The sequence below is a fragment of the Nipponia nippon genome, unplaced genomic scaffold (assembly GCF_047370975.1).
Source record: "Nipponia nippon isolate SJK-2023a ecotype South Korea unplaced genomic scaffold, ASM4737097v1 scaffold_28, whole genome shotgun sequence".
NCBI classification, from domain to species: domain Eukaryota; kingdom Metazoa; phylum Chordata; class Aves; order Pelecaniformes; family Threskiornithidae; genus Nipponia; species Nipponia nippon.
Genome location: NW_028262345.1, coordinates 3979442 through 3999600, shown reverse-complemented (window position 1 = coordinate 3999600; position 20159 = coordinate 3979442). Strand labels below are relative to the sequence as shown.

Here is a 20159-nt window from a genome sequence, read left to right as displayed (position 1 = left end):
GCAATATGGAGCATTTATCAAAAACATTATTACATACCCAGAAACAGTCTCATTTTACACAACAGCTTCCCGCAGAGAATATTAGGTTACAGAATGTCATTTGGTCAAAACAATATAGCAAGTTAAGGACAACCTAAGCCCCACTGCCCTCTAGGCCGTGGTATTCATGGTAGGATCCTTGTGGTAAGAGAAGAACGGCGCACAAATATCTTCATTTCATAGACATGAAAGTAAGCATGGCAGTACTCACCAGGACTGCAGGAGACCTGCCGTGGTGCAGGAGATGGGACCCAGCTCACGGTGTTGGGACCGAGGCTGCTGCTGGTGAGCGATGCTGCGATCCTGGGGGCTGGTTTGTGCTGCCTCTGTGTACACAGCCACGTCCTGTTCCATCCCTGCAGAGGAAGAAAGAAATAACAGCCATGGAGCTTTCCCTCCTAGTCACAAGAGACTGCATTCTTCAAGTGAAAATCATGCATTATTGAGATCATCACGAAAATACAGCTCACTCTGGGCTGCAGCACCCTGGCTATACCACGCAAGAGATGTGACAGGCAAAATGCTATTCTGGGATATTTGATCAAATCTCTAATACACCAAAATTAGATTGCTAGCACATTCCACCTGAAAAAGGCTTTCCTGTTGCACTGCTCAAGTGAGGCAGAAGCTGAACTGTGGCCTTTGCAGGACATGGGGTTTATGGCTAACATCCACATAGTGCTTCACGAGCTCTGCCCGGCACACAGACCTTCCTGGCTACCACTGGACAAACATAAACCAGAAAGATGTCCCTGCCCTATAGTAAGGTCTGTACCCCAGCTGCAGACCAACAGGCTGCCATCACTAAGAAAACAAGCTCGATGAGCTATTTAATAGGGGATGACAGGCTTTGCCTTCAGGGCAGAGTTACTGCCCATGAAACCAGGTTGTGTCTTGAGAGACTCCAGGTCTGAATCCTTTCCCTGTCTACTAAAAATAGGAGTGATATCACTTCTATTCCGCAAACCCCAAGGATTTTCCATACACCTAAACTACATTTCTTTGCTGTCTGTGGCACATCCCTGCATGATTTCTTCTCATGCCAAGGACTGGACCTGCTGGTAACAGTGAGGAGAAACATTTGATCTCTGATCAGTGCTATAGGTTGGAAAATAATCAAAGATAAATTGCTTCAGCATCCCACGCAACACAACACAGTTCCTAAGTCTGTGTAACCCATTCGTGCTATCCCTTCAGTAAGGGTATGCGAGTGAAAAATAACCTTTCTGAAACAAGCACTGGACTCTCTTTTGGGGAGGGACCGGCTGTGTTTGTATCAATGTCAGGAGATCTGTTCTGAGTGAGCCTAGGAGAGGACCTGGCCATAGGTATGTTAAAAACAACATACTTTTTCCCCTGTATGGTATCAAAGTGGAAATCCACTCCTGGTAGCAGCAGAAGCTGAAACTACAGGTCTCAAGTGAAACTACAGGTTTCAAGTGAAACTTCACTACTCAGGTGAGCTGAAACGACTTGGAATTAATCCAAACTACAGATCCAGTATTAAAGATATATATGTATATCTACCTTAAAAGCTCCCCAGCACATTGCTTGCAGGGTATTTTCGAAGTTGCCTTTCATGCCTGAAAATTAGTGGCCTGCCAAGTCAAAAAAAGAAACTTTCCACCCTCAGCATACAGAGCCCAGAGGAAGTGGGAAGCCCAGCGAAGGTACAAGAATTTACTTGCCCCACAGAAGCCACAAAAACCAAGCATTCAAGACCACGGGGCTCTTCACATATGCATGTAAAGGCATATGGCAGAAGTAAGTGTGCTATCATTGTATCTGTGGACCCAGCATCACCCAAAAGCTAAAACTTGTGGTGGTTCCCTGCACTGCTTTTCCATTACCAGCAAAGCCAGAAATAGTCGCCTCCTCTGTCCCACAATGGATAGAAGCACTGTAGATATTACACAGCAGTCTATTTCAGCTCCCCGTGAGATGCCAAAGCTATTCCTTGCCCCCTTAATAAGCCTGAGAAATCAGACTTGGCACAAGTAGCAGGGGGAGGAAAAAGAGCCCTAATTTTTCTAGCTATATTTGGGCCTCAGTAGGTTTTTTTCCACTCCATCTTCCTCCCATTCTGCAACAACGGCTGGTTCATTTTCCCTGGGGATCCCTCTCCTCTAGATAATGATGAGCGATGCAGCAGAGGAGTCTTTTCCTACACAGAGCTGAGGACTAGCGCTATCGTGCCATGACAGAGACCCTTTCTCCATGCCCTGCTGCAGCATCTCCATTCTTCAAGGGGCCTTTCCTGACTGGGAGGACATTGCCTCCGGGGACACAGCAGTATCACTGACAGAGCAGTGAAGGCAAGGCATCATCCAGAAGACAGTAGATGTTGTTGTCTGCCTTCAGGCTCTGTTTGCCAAGCAGAGGAACCACAAGTCTTTGGGAAAAGCTTCCAAACAATGACCTATGCTTAGAAGATGACTAAGCTGAAATAGCTTCAGCGGTTTCTGTTCTCCAGCAACATCAAGGAGATACCACTGAAGTCAGGCTGGTGGCTTTCCTCCAGACATAGCAAGATAGTATGCCTTTGCCTCGTCATTATTCACAGCAAACCCTAGCATTTATAAGTAGATAGCACAGCATCTGTGGCCTTTTAAAAAGGGCTTAGAGAGACAATAAGTCTCAGAAATTGTGCAGCAGTTCCTGGGGGTAAAGGGATGAGGGGTAACCAAACAAATCCTTAATATTCTCCAGGCCAGCATCCTTAAAAGACTGTCATATGGGCAAAGCGGGAAAGGGCTGAGATAGGATGAGGGGTTGGAAGCTGCAACACAGCAGTAAAGACAGAGGGCACAGGCTCAAGATCCACTTTGTACAGCAATAGAGATGGGGCCTAGCTAAGAAATTCAGATTCTTCTCATATTGAGATATTCAGGTCTTCGGGTCAGTGAGGATGAATCTGTGCTAGCTGCACCCACACTCCAGGCTGACCCCTTCATACAGTGATAAATGTCTGTTCATACTCCCTGCTCAGGGCTTAGCACACGCTAATGCACTCGGGCAGCTTTTGGATCAGAGTTGGCCTTATCCTGCCAGCTGGAAGTGTGGTCCGAGCATACTTCTGCCTGCAATATATCACACGCATGTATTCTGAGGAGGAGGGTTAGACATGATTTCTCACTGCAGCACCCGCTAATATTTCCCTCAGCTTATCCACAAAGCTCTCCTGCCTACATTTAACTCCTTTTCAAGATCCACCACCCCTGTTGCTCCTCGGAGCCGTACCTTGCCTAACTCAGAGGTATTTGCTGCCCTGACCTCTGATGCTCTACCTGCATTTGGACAATGAGAGGAACAGTTCCGTGGAGCAAGCCCAGTCCTTGTTGGGAGCTCACCATGAATAAAATAAATAGAATTGTAAAAATCGGTAATGCTAGAAGGTCAGGTCTGAAAGAGCAAGAGCAGGAGGCCTGGCTGCTGCTTCATGCTGTTGGATGGGGATCAACAGTGCTGTCCCCAGCACGGCTGGTTCCCTCCTCCTCCTCCCCTTGCCTGCCAGCGCTTCTCTGCAGGGCACCTTCACCTGACCAAATAAGCCAGTAGCTTGGTCTCACCCTTGCACCCTAATTCCACCAGATAAGGGACCAACATCAGGACCAACAGTGCAGTATTTTTTTCTTCTGTAAACTGGTGCAAATCTTATGATCTCGCAGAAGATCAGTTCTTTACAAAAATGCAGATGACCTATTTTTGTTGCACTGGTAGAGGTGCTTGGTGTTATTTTAACAGCTATGAAAGCCCTCTGAGATTTTTTCCTAACTAGGTGCTAGTCAGGAAGCAACTTCTGACATCTTTAAGGCACTGAAAAGTGCAAGCAAAGGCAACTATTTCTGTCAAAGCAAATGACCATTTACATTAACTGACAACATTTTTTTTAAATTACTAAGCAAACATAACCCATACAATGTAACCGAATCAGCAGAGGGTCACTGCAGCTTCTGTAATTGCCTGTCAGAGTTTACTCCTGAGGGTCTTAGTCAAAGTCCTTGAATGTCTGGGTATTCAGAGGGACCATCATTAGATAAGCCCCTTGAGGGAGAATGGGATCTATTATATCCCTTTGGCTACACTTAACAGGAAACACTGGTGAGAATAAATTCCCACTGTAGATGGGAAACAGAATAGACAGCACTGAAAAATATAGAAACAACAAGCCAGACTGAGTATGCCATGTCCCTACCAGGGGATACAAGCGATTTTGTGCGCAGGAACCCTGAAAACTGCCCAGCATGAGAGCCAGGGCTGTGCTCCAGCTTTCTACTGAAGCAATGGTTGATGCCACAACGGTGAGTGAAAACTCCCTGCAGCCATTAGTTTCCAAAATTTGGTCCGCAAGACCATGATAAGTAATGTGCAGCTGGTTGCCAGATGATGGTAGTGAGCATCCTGTGGCTGCGAGGAAGGTCTTGGTATTTTCCATGAGAACATTTGAGGGCTGACAGTGCCTCGCAGACCAAAGTTTGGGAACTGTTGTTCTGTGAAACTGTTTCTAAGGAAACAGAAAGCTTGTTGAGCTGGGATTTGTCTCTTCATGTGTGTACATCACCTAGCAAGGTGCTTTCTAGGCAGCAGTAAAATACAATAATAATGTCATAACATGACAACAGAAATTATCATTGGTTCCTGAAGACTACAGAAATGTCCTTACTGCAGCCTGAGTGCACAAAGTCCAAAGCATTGCCAAAGCCAACATCTTTCTATTTTTGACAGGTCCTACTCAATTCTGAATACTACATCTTCCCCATCCCTTCAAGCCTTCACTGATGGAGCTCTGGAAAGACGACAGCAGGAAGACCAAGGACCCGGGGACGCGGGGCCACTCACTATCATCTGCCAGAATGTGCAGGTAGGGACCCACACACACATATAAATCACACAAAGTTTTAGTGGCAAGTTTCCTGACAACTTATCCTCTGATCTCCTTTCACCACCTTCGTCAGAAGTTGCAAGTTAAAGTTCTCTATAAGCTTTTGAATGACACAGTTAACCACAGGCACAGAAGATATCGCTGTGGCCAAACCTGCTCTTAGCATGGGGCGGCATTGCCCCATCCTCTGCTCACTTTAGCAGTTTTATACCAGCATAAATTTACCAACTTCAGAAGAGTTTCCCGAACCCACGTTTGCACTAGGGTAAAGCAAGAGGTGCCTGGTCCTGCCTCCCATTCGTAAATCAGATCTTAGAAAAACCCTTGCACTTTCATGAAGGTCAAACATCCTGTAATTTTTCTTCCAGCCCCTGAGAATAACCAGCCAGCCAGGGCCTCAGAAACGCTGCCTGTTTGTCTGCAGACATGGGGAAAGGATGGATGTCGTTTTTGGGAAGTACTGGTTGTCACAGTGTTTTGATGCCAAAGGTGAGTCGGGCTCCCGTGGGTCTCTCAGGCTCGAGGTTTAGATGAAGGAACAAGAGTGGCAGCTGCCTGGGGCAAAGCTTAGATGGAAGCTCTGGTTTCCTAACACAAACCATTGCTTTGAGCCGTTAGGAGTAGCAGAGCAGCTCAGTGCAGAGCTCTGCGCTGGCAGGGCTGCAGTCAGAAGCAGAAGCACAAGCCAGGGAGTAAATACTACGTTTGCTAATATTTGGGAAACTATTGCAGGAAAGATTACATTAAAGTAACATTGCCAAAGAGCATTTTCATTTGGCAATGAAGTCATGATGTTAGCAATCAGTGTCCAGTGCAAACATGTACTACCATCAGGAAAATCTTTTGCATAGCTGGCTCTTAGTCCTAAATGAAAATAACACCTCTCCAGGTACAGTTCAGAGTGCCTTTTGGGGCATAAGTTGGAGTTTGCAACCCAATAATGTGCTTGAGTTTCAGACTATAGTTAACAGACTGTAACTTCAGGCTCTGTTAGCATTAGAGCTGATCGGAAATTTATCAAAAGTCTTTTTTCTATTCAAAAAATGCCGGTATCTTGTAGTCAAAATCATTGGAAAAAAAGACGATTTTACAATTACTTTCTGTCTAAATTATATTTGAAGAGCTCTGACATTTTAGCCTCCTGTAAAAGTATAACATTTGAGGTTTCATTTGTTGTGGGATGAAAATTACTCTCCTTTGGGGCATTAAATCTGTCCTAAAGATAACTTTAAAACATTAGGAATGTTCTCTGCTGATTTTGAACTGATACTTAATTTTGTCAGATTCCTGATAGTTTTGCATGGGAAAAACTGCTCGACAGCCAGGTCTAGGCAGCACCTGCAAGGTGCAGACGTTGTGGTGGAAGAGGTTGGAGACAGGCGTGATGCTCTCTGCCTCTCTCTGATCGACTAATTCCAGCAACTGCTTCTAACCTTGCCCTCACAGGAAGGTATATGCGTAGTAACCTGAATATGCCTCACAGCTTACCTCAAAGAAGTGGCGGTTTCAGGGATTATGAAAAAGACGCGCCAATCACCGTGCTGGGCTGTACGCAGGCAAGGCTTGTTGGTAAGTTGTCCTCAGCAGACAAAAGCTTGCCCAGGAAGCTTTGTTATCTTCCTCCCACACACCCAGCCAGAGAAAGAGAAAGTGCAAGGCAGAGAAAAAAATAATCAGGTGCCCTGAACTAACGGGATTTAGACATTTCAAGAACCTTTGCAAAGTCCCTTCACCTTTCTCCGCAAGCCCCCTCTTGCAAAGGAAACCTTGTCTCCTTCAGCTGCCACAGCCGAGGAAAAGACAAAGCACAAAATCTAGGGCATGGTATGAAATCAGAGCCATCAGCAGCGCAGTTGCAGAGCATTTGCTGCCGCCCTGTAAACGTGGTGCACTGGAAGACGCTGATATTACCAATGTTGGTGAGAAATGCAGCAGTGTGACGGTCACCTCGTGTAAAATATGCTTTCTCCTTAACTTTGACAATCTTAAATTTTGACCTGCAGTTTGCTGCACCATTATACTTTTATCAGCTTGTCTGGCTTTATGTTTATGTGGCAAAAACACAGTCCAAATTATTTCCAGTGTTCTCCCACCACCCCCCATCCTTGTCGCTGACTTACGAGCCCATTGGTTTGTGTATAGACAGAAAATCATTTGGTATTCAAAGAGCACATATTGAGTATTGCGATTAGGGGAGCCTAGCCCCTTAAAGACATGAGCTTGGGAGAGCAGTACGTAGCATTTTCTCAAATTCAAATCCTTTAGAGTACTTCGTGTTGGTCATATTCAAACTAGGGCAGCTAAAATTATACTTGCTTTTTAAACAAAAATAAATCACTGTACAACAGCAGGATGCTCAGACTCCCGGCCACATGGCATCAGGGTTCGCAATATGCACATAGCAGAAGGCGAATCTGGGAGCAATCACGGCACACTTTGCTGGTATCATTAAATGGGTCCGAGTACGCAACTGCATACGTGACCCAGACGCCATCAACCTGCCAGCGCGGCTGCGGCGTGCCAGCCATCTGCAGGCAACCGCTCCCCGCTGCAGCGGCACAGACTCGACCTTGACGATTGCCGGAGCCATAATTCCTCTGACGACTAAAGCAAACGAGCTTCCCCGTGTCGGAGGGCTGTTAGATGTGCTGCTCCTTCTAAATTACTCCACTTCTCTCAAGAGATTTATAGATCGGTTTGACATGGTTATAGCCATCATTAAACAGACGAAGTCAAGGTTAATCACCCCTTCTTGCTCCCACTTCTTTGTCCTGCCTCTTCAAATATAACAAAAATATAACTCTTTCTTACTACAAGTCTGTGCAATGCTGAGCAGATTCCTGTTCTCATTTGGTTCCCTTAGGCATTGCAAGAATATTAATAACCCTAATAGTGGAGTTGATTCTTATCTCATTTTCAGTGATCTTCCACCTGTGTAATGAAATGGTAATTTATACTAGTGAAGAATCGAGCCAATTGAATTAAGTTGGGTTTGAGTTAAGTTGAATCATTCTGATTTATGGCTTATAAATGAAATGAAATTAAATTCAAGCTCTCTACAATTTTTCTCAGCACACTGTTTGCTTTTTGGCTAAATCTAAGAGAAGCAGAAACTGAGCAAAAGCTGCTGTGATTTCTTTGCATACTGGTTAAGTACCTAGGTGCACGTGGAGCAGCACACACAGAAAAATGTATCCCCGTTCCACAGCTGTGCACATCACAGCACCCAACACGCTGCTGAAATAAAATACGATGGGTACACATACTTCCCAAAACACAAGCAGTGCAGCTGGGAAGCTGCTTTAGCTCCTTGCTGGGTGGCAGATACCCAGCACGCTGCTGTTGCTGTTACAATGTCATTTGTCTGGTTTTATTCACGGGTGTTGAAACTTCCTTGCAGGTGAAGCCTTGCTAGAAACTAATACCATTGTAGACTACATCTACAGCTCCCCATCCCTACGGTGTGTACAGACAGCACACAATATCCTGAAAGGTAAGAACCCAGTGAGCAGGAAAAGCTGCATTCTCCTCGCTTTCTGGGAAAAACACTGCCAACCAGATAAAAGGGAGCCTGACATGGGAGACCCAAGTAAATGGTACCTTTGGGTGAGGGTTATTTCCGTGGGAGTTCACATCCTATTAGCGCAACACTGCCCTTAAGGAGCCCTTTTCTAATTGCACAGTGTGACAAGTGCTTAGGCAAGCGCTGTGCTGGCCCTAACACCAGCTGCCGGTCAGGGTTGGGTTTATTGCCATCCCTGCAGAAGCCAAAGGTGCCTTCAGGAGGGTGGACACGTCCAGGTCAGCATGCCCTGCACCCTTGCCTGCTCACAGTCCTGCAGCTGCTCCTTGCTGCGTGCTCCCACAGCAATTGCTACCACCAAGCAACTTGCTTACCCCAGTAAGAATAATTTACTGCAGAAGCTGGGAAGCGAACAGTGATAGAGGCATGAGATGCCCCAGCATTGGAAACAGTCAAAAGCCAGCTCCAAAATACAGTCATGCCTAGGTTCAGTATATTACATGTAGCTGCCAGCCAGAGGTTTACATTCCCTGGCATATCATATGCCAAGTACATATATTAAATACTTCATCTTTCATACCTACTATTAATCAACTGACTACTTAGAGAGGAAAAAAATAGTTTACAATCAAACTGAAGTATTAAAGCTGCAAAGTCTTGCTGCCTTCCTCCCCAGCTACTTTTATCGATAAGTGCTCTCCTTTCTCCCTTTTCCAGGTATGCAACAAGAGAACAACCTGAAAATACGAATAGAGCCAGGCTTGTTTGAATGGACCAAGTGGGTCTCTGGGAACACACTACCTGCCTGGATACCCCCCGTGGATTTAGCTGCAGCTACTCTAAGCGTTGATACAACCTACAGGTAGGAAAAAGGGGGGTGAGAGGGTCTTGCATTGCTTTTTGGCTTTGTTTTTGAAGAGTAACACTCTGCTGAGTTTTTCAATTTAAGCAGTGACTGGAAGAGCTGCTGAGGCTCCCAGAATAAACTTAGAGCAGGCTTGAGGCTGCTGTGTTGAACATGACCTGAGAATGGCTTATTATAAAGCAAATTTCCCAGTTCACTGGTAAGGTCCAGCTATGTTACTGATCATGGAGCTCCTCTTTCCAGTACTCCTTTCATCCTGGGCATCTTTCAGGTGTCCAGGAAACCCTCCAAGTATTTTTGTTTCTTTTAACCCTTTTCCTAAAACTTAGGAGTTTGGGCTCAGCTAACAGAACTAGTTTTGCTGACTCAGTTCCCTGACCATCCTGTTCATAGACCAAACCAGATCCTGGGCTCATTCACACCTTCCCTTCCATTCCCCAGAGGAAAAAACTTGTCTGTCTTTCTATTAATATGGTGATGGATCTTAATTGTAAATTTTGCAGCAGCCTGGGGAACATGTTTACATCTGTCAGGAATTCAGGGTCTCCTGTGACATCAAAATTCAGAGGTTTTCTATCAAAGAGCTAAACCCTAAGCATTTATCACTTCTCAGCAATTACATCTGAAACATTTTTAGTGGAAAAAATTGCAGGTTTCTGACTCAGGTTTTCATGGTATTCAACCCAAAAACAGTTGGTGAAAGCAAACAAAGCAAACGCCTGGTTAAAAAAAACATTTGAATGGCAAATGGATAAGCACCACCGATCTTTCCTCCAGCTTTGCAGAAAAGGGAAACAAAGATAATTCGCTCGGCTTTCAGAGGCCCCGACAGAGCCGCTCCAAAAGCGCAGAGCTGACCTTTCCAGAGCTCGGCATTTTTCCAGCCACCCCTGCGGCTGCACAGATCAGTCCTGGTGCCTGGTTCAGCTCCATTTCCCAAACTCACGCCCTTGCTGCCAGCCTCTGCTGCTTTCCTTTTATCCAGCCACATGGCCGTACCTCTGTGTTCCCAGTAACATTGCCAACAAACACCGCGGGGCTGCTGGGAGCAACCTGCAGCCTGAGTCTGGAGGAAAACTCAAGACTCTTCTGACTCCCCAGTGAAGCATCGCAGCCACGGTGCCCTCCAGCCTATCACACAAATGCTTTTTACTGTAAGCTGCAGAGAGAAAGGCTAAATAAAACCCAGCAGAAATAGTCATGTGGCAAAGAATAGACAAGATGATCTGTTCGGGCTTCCTACTCTCAAATTTATGATTCATTTATACAAGCCAGACTCAAAGAGCTCCCACAAAGAAGGAAACTCCAGAAAGGTCACACAGTTCCAGTCCTCCACCGCACCTCACTGCTGAACTATCTGTATCGCTATGACTTCTTGCAGAGACTAGCCCTTTCTATCTAGCGTGAGTCGGAGCACCGTCTGAGCAATCTCAGATAAAAACAAAACGTTTATAATACGCACATAGTATACACGCACAGGAGTTCCACCTACACGGGCTTGGTGACAAATATTTTGTGGCTGGGCTTTTGTGGTTTATGGTATCACCAGAAACACTGGTGTTTCCCGGTGTCCCAGCGCACCCATGTGTTCACGAACCCTCAAGTGGAATAAGCAGCTGAAACATTAAAAAGAAAAACAAGAAAAAAAATGTAAAGGAAAAAAAACCCTGATTTTTTTAATACCTAATTATACCCTAAACGACTTGTGGTGCGTCCTTTTGGTCTGCAGCTAAAATTCCAACACTGAGGATATCTAAATAGAAGTCCTTACACTGTATTTATCCCTGAAAGGGCATCACATGGCTAACGCTCGGCAGAGCAGCTGGACCACAGGAGAGTCTGCTTCAGAAACTACGTGCCTTCTGGGAAGACCATAACAAATATTCTCAGCACAAGAAAAGAGCCTGCTCTTGTGTGGTCAGCTGGTGAGGTGAGGGACTGAGACACAGCCCTCCGGGTGCGCTCTGTCTCCTCTCACGGTGGTAATTCCTGTAGATGCATCAGATCACTGGATAGAGGGAAAAGTTAGGTCTTTTCCTTGCACCGCGGCACGGAAGTACAGCCTTCTGCTTCCTATCCCCTGCTTCTCTGTGCACACTTTCTACTCCAGCTGATACAATTGGCCAGAGTCCCGCCAGGCAATTCACTGAAACGCCCTGGCCTGGGAGGAGGCCGGCTAATTCCAGGCATTTCCCAGCAATGCAGCTTGACAGATGGCCAAAGCAGCAGTTTGCCTCTGCCCTTCACCATCAAAGCATGAGCAGTGAAGAGAGCCAGCATCTGCCTTCTCCACGCTCCACGTTTCTCCCTGTACCTGCCCGGTCTCCTCAGACAGACACAGATGTTGTCAGCCCACCCTCTAAGCTGGAAGCCGTGGTAGCACAGCGCAGACCTCAGTCTGGCAAAGACGGCTTGGGCACTGGCTTGTCGTGCTGCTGTGACCGCACAGCTCCCAGCCAGCAGAGCCGACCCGCCTGCCCGCAGGCGTCTGCGCCCACACCGTCCTTGTCCCGCTGTCCCTTCCTGCTCACCCACTCCTGCTGGGTACAGGTTTTGTTCTCCTGCCACTCACTAACTTTATGTGGGTGGGTGAGCGCTGAAATCTGCTAATCAACGGACACACGCATAAGTAACCACGAAGTGGCATCGTTATTGCCGCGTGCCATTGCAAAAGTAACACAAGCATAATCAGTATGTTGTGTGCTGCCTCCGCTAACTGGTCCACATTAGAGGAAGAAGTTATCATTTTTCCCAGCTAACTGAAATATCTTAACGCAGGAACGGTAAACATCTCGATCTTGAAGTTTAAAAATCATCATAGTGGTCCTGACACAAGATGCAGTTCTGGGATTTGAGGAATTAGAAGAGTTAAAGAAACAGATAATTTCAGATGAATCATAACTTGCACTTAAAACTTCTTCCAATTTACCATACTTGTTTTTCTGCTCACAGACCTCATATTCCTGTCAGCAAGTTAGTGGTTTCCGAATCTTATGATACATACATAAGTAGAAGCTACCAAGTAACAAAAGAAATCATCAGTGAATGTAAAGGCAAAGGTAAGTGCGACAGAGGGAGTGAAAAACAAGACAGGCTCTCTGGGGCGTGAATGCCAATATTCCCGACCAGTCTTTCCCTCTTCAAGGGGATGAACCCCCATGTCTGAGTCTCTTATCCCCTCTCCCAGAGACATTGGGAACTCCAGGTTCAGCTGTATGTCTCAGAACCATGAGTTCAGATACGCTCAGCTTACGAGAAATGTCCGTAAACTTCAGTAGCAGAAGTATTTTAGGGATCCCTACCCGATGCAAGCTATCTGTTTCTCAAGGGAGTAAATAAGCCATTCGCACTCTGCTGTCTGTTACCAGCATCAGATGGGGCATCTTCCGTCCTCTATCTGAGCTACTCTTCTGAAATATATACCCATAAAGACTGTAAACGTTTCTCCAAACACAATATTGAAATAAAAAAAAAAATCTCAAGCTTCTATTTTTCATTCACAATATAGGAATACGATGTTTTTAAGTTCTGGTGATTTCACTAATTTCATTTCACTAATCCGTCTCTACATTCTAAACCTTTTATTCTAATAGTTTGCCCACAAACCTCGATAGCACAGCGTGACTTTTGTTGTAAAGGATCTTGGAAATAGAAATCTAAAGCAATTGCTGTGGAAACCAGCGACTGAAATTAAAGTGCTTGTTTTAGTCAGAATTAATTTGGGCGTAAAAGAAAAGTATTTGCTTCACAAAAAGCTGAAATCTCACTGGTATTCTTGTTTTCTTCAGAAAGCCATTTTAAAACTAAGTAGCGCTGAGTCAACCGTTACCCTGAAAATTGAGAAATGCTCTAAATATGTTACTAAACCATGCTTTTTCCCCCATATATACGTAGTTTAGTGTGTTGTTATATGATAAACTGAACCCATTTTGAATATTTTAAATGGTTAGCTCGATCTTGGGCACCAGTCCCTAACGTTGACTTCATCCCTCTCCTCAGCCTGCGTTTCTCACTTTATTTCAGGAAATAACATCCTGATAGTGGCACACGCGTCCTCCCTGGAGGCTTGTACCTGCCAGCTCCAAGGGCTGTCGCCGCAGAACTCCAAGGACTTTGTACAGATGGTCCGAAAGGTAATTACCACCAACCAGGAGTACAGCTCGCTGGCTTTACAAAGAGAAAAGAAATTTGCAATCTGCTTAACCAGGCAGAGGACGCTTTGTTCCTCCCGTCTGATCATTCTGCCCGTTACTGAGTTTCATCCATTTCAGAAGTCATGAGAGTAAAGCAGATTGGTTTAAGAGGCTTATCTTAACGTGTCACTTCTGTAACAGATAGCATGGGATCAGGTGCCCACCTACAAATGGGCTTGCAGTGGCTCTGCTTTACGCTTGTAGATACCAGGGCTGTACAGAGGCTCCCACAGTGCCCTCCAGTGCTGAAAACCCCCTAACCACAGTTAATAGAGCACTTCTGCCCTACAACACTTCCCCTTCTCATTTCACACTAATGAGCTTTTAATGGTCAGGGGAAAGGCCTGAAAATTATAATGGAGTCTTCTGCCTTCATTGCTTTACTCCTGCCCTGGCTAAGGAGATGGCATTGTCCACTGCCAGCCTTGCAGACACTCTCTGGGATATTCATAGCTGATACTTGATCTGAAGGCACCCGAGCCAGAGTAGCATCCGTATTTCTCCTCCGTAGCTCTGCTGGCCTTCAGGTTTTGGGACCGTGTTAACCAACAGGACATCTTTGGTTTGAACTGGCCCATATTTAAACTATGTTACAAGGGTATAATCTGTCTTTCCCAGTGTTTTGCATGTACAATGGTGCACAAAGTCTGGCTGTCACACCCACGTCCTACAATCATCTTTTGAAAATGGACTTTGGAGAGAGGAAAAGAGAGAAAAGACAGTGAAATGCTTCAGTAGAACAGCAGGACTTCAGCCCTTAGGGGAGCTCCCTCCTCGCACAGCTCAATCCCTGCTCATTGCCTTTATTTCCATCTCTCTTCACACAGATTCCATACTTGGGATTTTGTTCCTGCGAAGAACTGGGAGATACAGGTGTTTGGCAGCTTACGGACCCCCCCATCCTCCCTCTCACACACGGACCAACTGGAGGCTTTAACTGGAGAGAAACCTTACTACAAGAATAGGCAAAGCTACATGAGCGAGGAAAACCCATGGCCTTTCTAAGCGTTGGAGAATGTCTCTTCTTTCTTGTGTTTATTGACAGTGGAAAAATAGTCACAATATGTTTAGTGGATCACACAAACAGCTGTTCTAGCATATCTCTCACACAGCCACAGTCATGCAAAAATTCTCATATACAACTAGGCAAATACAAAAGGGAGTGATTTGAAGGAAACAATATTAAAATACAGGTTGAAGCTCTTGCACCACAGGGAGTCTCTGTTTAGTCAGTAGCACGGGTAGATTTTCCCATCTTGAATGGAGTTCTGATAACACCAGTAACTTTCACTGCCCCCTGCACCACATTAGAAACAACTAGCACTATGTAAAAGTTAAGTATTTAGGATGCTGGGGTTTTTTTTCACTACTATTTTCGCAAAGCATTAGCAGGCTTGTTCAGGAGCACATGTTGAGACCCCCCTTGCTCACAACCCCGAAATTCTCAGCACCTTCCATAAAGTGTATCACCATCAGCTAGAAATGAGAGTCCAGCATTGCCTCTGCAGGCAGCATCAGATTATTCCTCTCCTCTATTTGAGCACTGTGTTAAGGGTTGTTTTGGGCATACCATGGATGCAAAGACTGATTGACACCGATCGACGTCAGAAGAAAATTCTGAATTTCACCTCAGTTACAGATGAAGTTTGCACATCAAAAGACAACACTGTTGTGAACAAAGACTGGGAGCAGTTTCGTTTAAGTGAAGATGAAACAAGCCTTTTCCAACCGAACCTGAAGGATTTAGAAAGTTGAGGGTTTTTTTTTTTCCTTTATTTAGGTTATTGAAATCCACCCTTGTGCACAGATCCAGCCTAAAGTGTTTTGTGTCATTTAAATTCCCTTCAGAAGACCTTGAAAAAGGGGTTTCCCTTTTATACTGAGGTTTTGTGCTGGTCATTTACACAGTGGTGGCTTTCTGTCCTGTGTGAGCTCTTCCGTCAGCCCTGGTGAGGTTCTGCAGTAAGCAGCTTTCTTCAGGAGGTAATGATGAAATCAAAAAGACGCTGAAATTCAGCCTGCACTGCATGCTTTGCTTCTTTTTCTTTAATTCCTAAGTGCCATCTGTCATAAAGACAAAGCAGAGCTGATAAAACAGTACGCTTAAATTTAGAAGCAACATGCTTTGGCCTGTTAGGATACTATTTATCTGGTGGGGGAACAGATAATGTTGGGGAGAAGGGGAAGAGAAAGGTTTCCATCTGTAGCTAAAATCTTTGAAATCACAGGAAGGGTCCTCTTAGTGCAACAGCCTGCAAGATCCCAATACCAGCTACTTCCCAGGAGAATGCAAAATACACTGCAGTGGGTAGTTTGTAGTATAAACTGGCTTCAGAGCAGGTCTCTTTTAGATTAATATTATCTTAAGTCATCAGCCTTGGGTCAAAGAGTTCCTGCAGACATTTGTACAGGTCTTACCAGTGTAGGCTAACTATAAGAAGGTATTTTAAAATGTGCTAAAATGGGATGAAAGAGATTTAAGGCATATTCCTTTCTTGGTTTGGGCCATAAGGCTGAGTATTCCCACAAATACCATCAAAGGGAAGTTATAGAAGTACCAGGAAAGAAATTCTGGCATCCTAGGTACCCCTCTTCTCTCCAGCTTTCCCTCTGCAGAAAGTGTTAGTGTCCTCATTTGAAATGTTTGTATGGCACAGAAGTTTATGCTGGGCGACTTTGACAAAGGTTTATTATTCATAGCAAGATCAAAGTTTGATTTTGTGTTGGTTTCTTTTAACCTAGCAAGCCTTCGGCAGGACTGGTCTCACCAGTAGGATATGACTGAGCTGCACTTTCAGCAGTCAGAACAAATAAGGAGTGATAAACTGCAATTTCTTCTTCCTAAATGAGGCAAAACACTCAGCAATTGCAACGTAACAAATCTTAAGGGGTTTTAGCTTAGCTTTGCCTGTGGGTTTTATTGAGCTTGCCAGGGAGAGTACACCAGATTCTGTACAGATTTTGCGTCAGCAGAGAGCTCATCCTGTACAATACATACATTGTCACGATCCGTAACGATAGTCCATTATTTATACATTTATGGCTATGTAATACACAGTAGGCCACTCATAAGTGCATTATTATACCAGGGATGTATACCGAAATGTCAGGGAGATAACTTATGAGATGACAGAAGAATCTGCTCCCATGCAGTTATACTGCTGTCACTTTAGTTTTTAACTGTAATTTAAACTATTTTTGGCTGTGTACAGACATTCTGAAGAGCATTTCTGGCTTGTTTTCCTCCATGCTTACTCACTGCAAATTTGCAAAGAGTTTAAAACTAAATAGATGACAATCACACCAAAACTAATTTGGTTACTGATGCATGTGTAATTCTCTGAACTGCTTTTTGCTTCATGCTATGGGCCAGTAAGATGTAATTTGAGGCAACAAATATTGCCTATACAAAACAGTGGAGGCTGCTCAGGTCCTACTGCATTTAAGCAACGTTACAAGGAGTTTATTCAGACAGAAGCATGAAACAGAGAGGGAACAAAACCTGAACGCACAATTTGAATATTGTACTAGCTGATCTTTGCATATAGTAGTATAGAAAAGAGTGTTCTGTTTGAGAAGGTAGATGTTAAAATACTCTCTTCTTTAAAAAAAGTATATTTTTGGATGTTTGGGAAAGTATTTTGACAATTGTAGTCTTATCTCAAATTAGATTTTTCAGGTGTCAAGAATCTCAGAAAGAAAAATTTTATTTTCTTCTAGCATTTTCATTTCTCATAGGAGTTTTGTGTTAAGTAGTCTCACGTTGATAAGGCTTATTGGGGGGATAAAAGAAACATCTTCTGTCTTTTAAATTTTTAATTGAGATGTTAAGAATACAAAACAATTGCTGCTTCACTTTCACTCCATTGCTGCTCATTAGTGTGTATTTAATGTCACTTCAGTGTTTTGTCCCAGAGGAACATTAGACTTGATCTATCTGAAGCGCGTGAAAGTCTTTTCCTTGCCTTCACTGTGAGCTGCATCAGATCCCAACAGTTTAATTACGGTATAGGAGGCAAATAGCAGTTCCTAGATTTTTCCCTCTCTTCCCAGTTAAGGAATAAAGCTGGAAATCTGCCAAGAATAAGTTGTTCATCCAGTATTTTCATAAACTGCAACTTAAGGGTTGGGCTAGAAAAATACAAGAATCAGCGTGCAGAACGATGTTCTTGCACAGCAGCAGCTGACAGGATGACACTCGGCACCAGGAGGTCAAAACCAGGGTATTTGAAAAAGTTCAGGTTTGATCAACAGTTTGTCCTTATCACCGGACTTTGTATCTCCCCCTGCTGAAGTGGATGGGAGGGGGCTGCAGCGTGCCCCAACCCCAAGGCTTGAGCTCTGCTTGGGGATACCTTTCCAGCTTAATGCAGGTGCCAGGTCTAAAGTTTCACGCGTTTCCCTTACATTTGGTGCATTAGCAGCTACAGCCAAATACTTAAATCCTCTGAGCGTGGAGCCAGGTTCTCTGTGAGTGTAAATTGACACTGTGTACTCAAATCAACAAAGCTTGGCTTGTTTGTGCACACTTGAGGATCCAGGCCATAACTTCAGAGAAAAACAACGTATTTCCCTTTTCACTCAGCCTGAACAGTTTCAGAAAGAAGTCAGCTGATGGTAGGAGCCTCCTTCTCTCCTCTGGTGTTAGCTTCTGGCGTCAACGTTATTATGAAAGTGATAATTTACATCACCAATTAAGTGGTTGTTTACAAGAATTCTGCAGGAATTATCTTTAGTGAAGGCAACGTAAGCGGTAATTCTGCAAAACAAAGAGGGTAGAAGGGATGCTAGAGCACTATTTCCCAGCATATTATTTTGTATCCGCAGCCCTGAGCCCCCAGGTAGCAATATCTCAGGGACGTGGGTACTGTCATCTTTGTGCGCTAACTGCAGCTCTTGGAAAAAAGGGTGAGAGGATGGGGAGGGGGTTGTGTACAGCACTGTGACAACCTCGGCCTCTCTGCTTAGCTCCTGCATACTGCACTGGGCGTGAGGGGTCGTAAACTTTTCCCCCCGGGTCCCGTGGGTCTTTACAAAGGCCTGATCCAGAGCCCAGGGAAAGAAAGAGAAAGATTTCTCATGATTTCCTCAGGCTTGGGATGAAACCGCGCAAAGCCTGGTCCTATCGCAGGCTGCTCCCCCCTCCCTGCCACTGACTTAATGAGGAATTTGGAGGACTCATATCTGTGTGGGGTTGAGCCCTTCCAGTCCCAATTTAAGAAATGCATGCAGAAGTCAGGTGAGATTTAGTGTCTGATTATATTCACGTTCATTTCAAAAAGAGGGACGCTAGATAGTTGAGTTAGGCTGTAGTCGACTAACCCTCGTTTAAACCCAGAGCTGGAAATTAGTTTGTGATGCTTCACAACTTAAAATGTATTGAAATTCCATATGAAAACTATTGTTTAGAAAGGGAGCCTTAGTAGGTTTGGTTTGTGGTTTGTTTTGTTTTTAAAAAAGAGCCGAAGCGTAGAGGAAATTATTTGAACTTTTAAAATAGACATGAAATTATGGTGGTAACAGACATGCTTAAAATGGTGAATGAATGAACAAACAAAAAAAATTAAGCAGTGTGATTGGTTGCATACACTCTAAATCGCTACTTACTTCTCACCACTTCCTCAAATACTCGTTCCCTGGGGAATAGTCATGAACCATACATGCTACGTAACAGAAAATACACAGCCAGTTCCTTTCTATTACTTCCCATTAAAATGTATTTTCTGAAGTTTCTCTCTGTGGACATCTCTTAAAACTTGATGTTATCAATGGATACTTTTTTTTTTTCCATTTTAAACTTGTTGTATCATTCTGTTTATTATGTTTTTTAGTGTGAGCAGATTGTATTTATTTGAGAAAAATGTTTGCTGTTTAAAAAAAACAATAATTGTATTGCCAAAAATAGCTGTAATTACCTGTGACATCTGTATTTTTTTATTTTGGGGGGGGTGGTTGGTTGTTTTTAATCTCAGTTTCAAGTGCTAACAACTGTTAAAACAACCACTGCATTTTAATTTGCTTATGACATTAAATGGATTTCTCGGAAGTTGGACAAAAATGTCTCGTAGATGATTTAATAAAGATGCCACGCACCCACACCTTGCCCTTCCTATTTAAATTTTCCTCTCAAGCGTGTTGGACTTTGCCAGAGTGAATATTCGGACACAGACCTTCAATGAAGTGCCCCTTTAGAGAGGCCTGTGCATTGCTGGGGTGCACCTCAGCAGTATTTGCAGTGGCTCCAGCAAGATGTAGGTAGGAAAAACGCCTGTACTGGGCGTCTGCCCAGAGAACAGCTGCACTGGGACCTCGAAACAGAAAAGGGAGGCAGGGCTGTTTCTCAGTTTGGGCTGCAATGCTGCCCTCACCACATCCCATTTCGGGATGCCCACCCCGATGGGGTGTAAGCCTCAGAAGCATCAAGGAGAAAGGGGAATTTGAGCTACATTTTTCTTCCCTCCACTGAAGATGAAGTTCATTTATTTGACAGCAGATGGCACAAAACGATCTCAAGTCTGATTTTCCTTCTGCTGCACAGGGCCCGAGTTTTCCCTCTGGGTTGGAGGCAGGTGGCTTCAGTGTCTCTGCTGCTTGATGGCTTTGTTAAGAGTTATTTTACTGTCAGGTTTAGATGTGTGGAACTGGAAGCACAACTTT

The 20159-nt window shown here is 44.4% G+C and overlaps 1 protein-coding gene across 2 annotated transcripts in view; it reads left to right on the top strand.

The window, feature by feature from the left end:
* UBASH3B (ubiquitin associated and SH3 domain containing B) overlaps positions 1 to 19620 on the top strand; it is a 76910-nt gene extending 57290 nt beyond the window's left edge. For both annotated transcript variants that reach the window (XM_087763463.1, XM_087763462.1), the window contains exons 7-14: positions 4765 to 4900; positions 5290 to 5410; positions 6368 to 6490; positions 8322 to 8414; positions 9162 to 9306; positions 12262 to 12368; positions 13333 to 13442; positions 14330 to 19620. In XM_087763463.1, coding sequence (XP_087619589.1) covers positions 4765 to 4900; positions 5290 to 5410; positions 6368 to 6490; positions 8322 to 8414; positions 9162 to 9306; positions 12262 to 12368; positions 13333 to 13442; positions 14330 to 14467 — 973 coding nt within the window. In that variant the 3' untranslated portion in view covers positions 14468 to 19620. The remainder of the gene's footprint in view (positions 1 to 4764; positions 4901 to 5289; positions 5411 to 6367; positions 6491 to 8321; positions 8415 to 9161; positions 9307 to 12261; positions 12369 to 13332; positions 13443 to 14329) is intronic.
* Positions 19621 to 20159: the final 539 nt, after the last annotated feature.